General features: G+C 40.9%; 1 protein-coding gene across 1 annotated transcript; it reads right to left on the reverse strand.

Annotated features, from left to right (window-relative positions):
• Positions 1-589: 589 nt before the first annotated feature.
• On the reverse strand, positions 590-2,689 carry LOC115233278. Its single transcript, XM_029803595.1, has 2 exons — positions 1,148-2,689; positions 590-985 (listed from the first exon to the last, which is right to left on the reverse strand). The coding sequence occupies exons 1-2, from the start codon at positions 2,687-2,689 to the stop codon at positions 590-592; spliced, it is 1,938 nt and encodes a 645-aa protein (XP_029659455.1).
• Positions 2,690-3,843: the final 1,154 nt, after the last annotated feature.

The raw sequence follows: 3,843 nt of genomic DNA on the forward strand, positions 1-3,843 counted from the left end.
ATGAGTTTCTTGTTATGATCTTGTAAGCTGGCTCCGTAGATTACGATATCATCTAAATATACTAAGCATTTTATTCCTTATATGCCTATCAGTATTGAATTCATTAGCCTTTGAAATGTGGCTGGCCCATTTTTTAATCCGAAAGGCATTCTATGAATGATGCCTATCATATTTTTATTCGTAGCTACTTGGATTATTGTTTCACTACGGGGTTGCAATGTGGTTCTCTGATAGGGATATAATTTCAAAGTATTCCGTCCGAGTCTCAATTGTTTCTTCGAGTAATTGCAACTGGCTCCTTGTTTCTTCAGGAAGTCTACTCCTAATATTCCGTCGTATTCGATCGGAAAATCATCTTTTACGACATACATTTTATGTTTCACTCTACCGTCGTTTAAAATTGTGGCGTTGATTCTTCCTATCGTATATACTTTATGCCCTGTTACTCCTGTAAGCGCTATTTTATCTTCTGTTATTAGCGTTTCATCTTTTAAATGCTTTAGTTTAATTAGTGATATAGCGGCTCCCGTGTCGAACAATAAATTTATTTTTCCTTTTTTCGATTCTCGCATAGGTAAAGCGACTAAGTCTAGTATCCGGATGCTAAATCCAGAGTTGTAAAGTACTTGGCGTTTCCAAGTTGATCTAATATATCCGTTATATTCGGTAAGGGAAATGAATCTCCTATAGTTAGATCATTTAATTTTCTAAAATCTACGACTACTCGTAATTTCGGTTTTCCTGACGCATCGGCTTTCTTAGGGACTACCAATAACGGTGCGTTCCATTGGCTCATGCTTGGTCGGATTATTTTATTTTTTAACATTTCTCGGACTTGTCGATTTACTTCTTCTTTATGCTTCTCCGGCAGGCGGTAAGGCCGTACGTTGACCGGTGAGCTATCTGCTTGCGTTGCAATCTTATGCGCGACGGTATCTGTGCACGTCAGTGGTTCTCCTTCGATATGCATCACGTCGCTAAAATCCTTGCAGATTTCCATTATCATTTTCTTTTCTTCTTTATTTAAATGTTGTGTACGTAATAATCGTAATACTTTTTCACTACGCGGGATTACTTCCTCTTTATTTGGCGTTCGTATTACGTTAATTTCTTCTGTTTCACTTCGTTCGATTTCCTCTACACTTACTTGCGGCATTAACATTTCGATTATGTTATCCGTTGTATTTAGAATGCTTGCTGCACATATGTAATTCGTAGGTTCTACTAGGCAATTACCTATAAATATTCCTGGTATTGTTTCTTCTGCCTTTATCACGCCTATCGTGTTCTTATCAGTAGCGACCTGTATTATAGTTTCGCTACGTGGTTTCAATGTCACTTTTAGATAGGGATAAAGCTTTAAGATATGCTGTCCTACCTTTAATTGCTTTGTTTTATAATTGCAAGTGGCTTGATGTTTTCGTAGGAAATCAACGCCTAGTATTCCGTCATATTCTATCGGAAAGTCATCCTTAACAACGTACATAGTATGCTTGATTCGGCGCTTTTCCAGAGTTATTGTCGCCTTAAATTTTCCAATTGTACATATTTTATGTCCCGTTACGCCGGTGAGCGTTATCTTTTCTTCTTTTATTAACGTTTCGCCTTTTAAATGTTTCACTTTAATTAGTGATATTGCGGCTCCTGTATCGAATAGCAAATTTATTTTTTCGCGTTTCGCTTCTCGCATTGGTAATGTGACAAGGTCCAATCCTGTCTGTATATGCGGCGTATTTTTAAAGTGTGATACTTGATATTCAATTGCAGGTCGGTGCGATTTTCTTTCGTTCCTTTCCTCCTCATCGCTACTTTGCGCGGAGTTAAATTTCTTTTTTCCTTGCTCGCTATTCTTGCGGTTTTTATTTTCCGGTCGCGAATTATATTGTTTGGTTCGGCTCGATTGATCTCTATTGGGTCGTCCGTGTAATAACCAACATTCTTCGCGATCGTGTCCGGATTTTTTGCAATAATTGCAGTATTTATTTATCGTATTTACGTGGGGTTGTCTATCGGGTTTCGGCAATGAAAATCGGTTCGCGTATCGACTAGTTCGACAATCTCGACCGTAATGCCCGGTTTTTCCGCATTTTTGACATTTTACAGTCGTTTGATTTCCCTGTTTATAGGTCGGTGTAAAATTGATTTTGCTTGGCGTGCCGGTCGCGGACAGTCCTTTAACTTTTTCTTCCGCGCTGGCCGCTGCTATTGCTTCTTGCAACGTAGCATATCCTCGCGATCGAACAATTGTTTTAATTTCGTCTTGCAATCCTATTTGGAAATTTTCTAAGGCTTGTTGCTGTATTATTTCCATAATTGTGCGTTTATTATTTACTGTATGATAACGTCCTTCCATCATCGATTCGTACAGCTCCATGGCTATTTTGTCGGCTCTAAGTCGGTAAGTTCGCGCGCTTTCTCCGTTTTTCTGTTTTAGCGTGTTAAATTCAATTTGTAGATGGGTCGTACTCTTTTTGCTTGCGTAACAGACCTCTAATTCTTGTTTCAACTGTGCGAAATCTTGAATTTTACGCGTTTGAAAGTCTAGCATCGCTCTGCCTTTTAATTTCGTGCATAATACTGTTCCTAATAGCGTTACTTCATCTAACGGGTCAATATGTTCTACTGCATATGTAGTCGCGCTCAGAAATTCTTGCAATTTATTTGGCGATCCGTCGAATTCCGGAATCATTCCGCGAGCCTCTTTTAATGGTAAAAATCCGCGTCCTCTTCGATGTCGTACATCTTCGGGTGTGGACTCGTACGCGGTTTCGGTTCTTTCTCCCGGCGGAGTTCTATGCTCATTGTTTTGTCGGGGTTACGGTCCTCTCATTCTTAAATCGTATATCTCGGCATGCATACTTCTAATTTCCCGTCTCATTTCCCGCAATATGTCCCTAAGGTCGGCTGCTTCGTCCGTTTCTTTCCGCGGTTTGTATTGAGCTTGCGCGTTTGATTGTGTCGCGTTTCTATTTGCTTCTTCTTGTAATCGCTTAATTCCCTCATCGATATCTTCCGATGTGATGGGGTGCGATGCGGAAGCGTTTGAGTTATACATGTCTCGAGTACGATAGATTTCGTCGGGGTCAAAGATACTCGAATCGTACGACGTTAGTGAGAATTCGCGGCGGTGTGTTAGTCTACTAGACGCGCTTATTGATGATTCGACATCAATATCTAGTTCTATATTATTCGCTATTAAACTGTTGTCTAATTCGCCGAATGAAAATTCGCGTTCGATTACAACGGTTGCTCCGAGTTCTGGTTCGGACAAATTCTCGCTTGAATTTAATTCATTTAAATTTCTTCGTACGTTATCGCGTATATCCCGGAGTGCTTCTACTGCTACTCTTATAGGGCTTACTGCGCTATTTCTAATGGCTCTATTCGCTGGTTCGCTAAATAGCCACGATTTATTCGCTACGCTTTTTTGTTGCGCGTTTCGGTTTTCCGACATTCACGCGTTTACAAATTTTTAATTGTTCGACTTACAAAAATACGATGAGCAGCATTGTCTCTCGTTCGGTGTCGGACGTCGGGCGTCGATCGTCGCGTGCTGTTGAGATAGGTCGGTGCGCCTTCTCAGGTTCCGCTTATCGTTGTCGCCTCGATGTACCGGGTGACTCGAAGTTCCTGATGGATATGTAGTCGCGCTCAGAAATTCTTGCAATTTATTTGGCAATTCGTCGAATTCCGGAATCATTCCGCGAGCCTCTTTTAATGGTAAAAATCCGCGTCCTCTTCGATGTCGTACATCTTCGGGTGTGGACTCGTACGCGGTTTCGATTCTTTCTCCCGGTGGAGTTCTATGCTCATTGTTTTGTCGGGGTTACGGTCCTCTCATTC

Source organism: Formica exsecta, unplaced genomic scaffold, assembly GCF_003651465.1.
Source record: "Formica exsecta isolate Colony F162 unplaced genomic scaffold, ASM365146v1 scaffold103, whole genome shotgun sequence".
NCBI lineage: Eukaryota > Metazoa > Arthropoda > Insecta > Hymenoptera > Formicidae > Formica > Formica exsecta.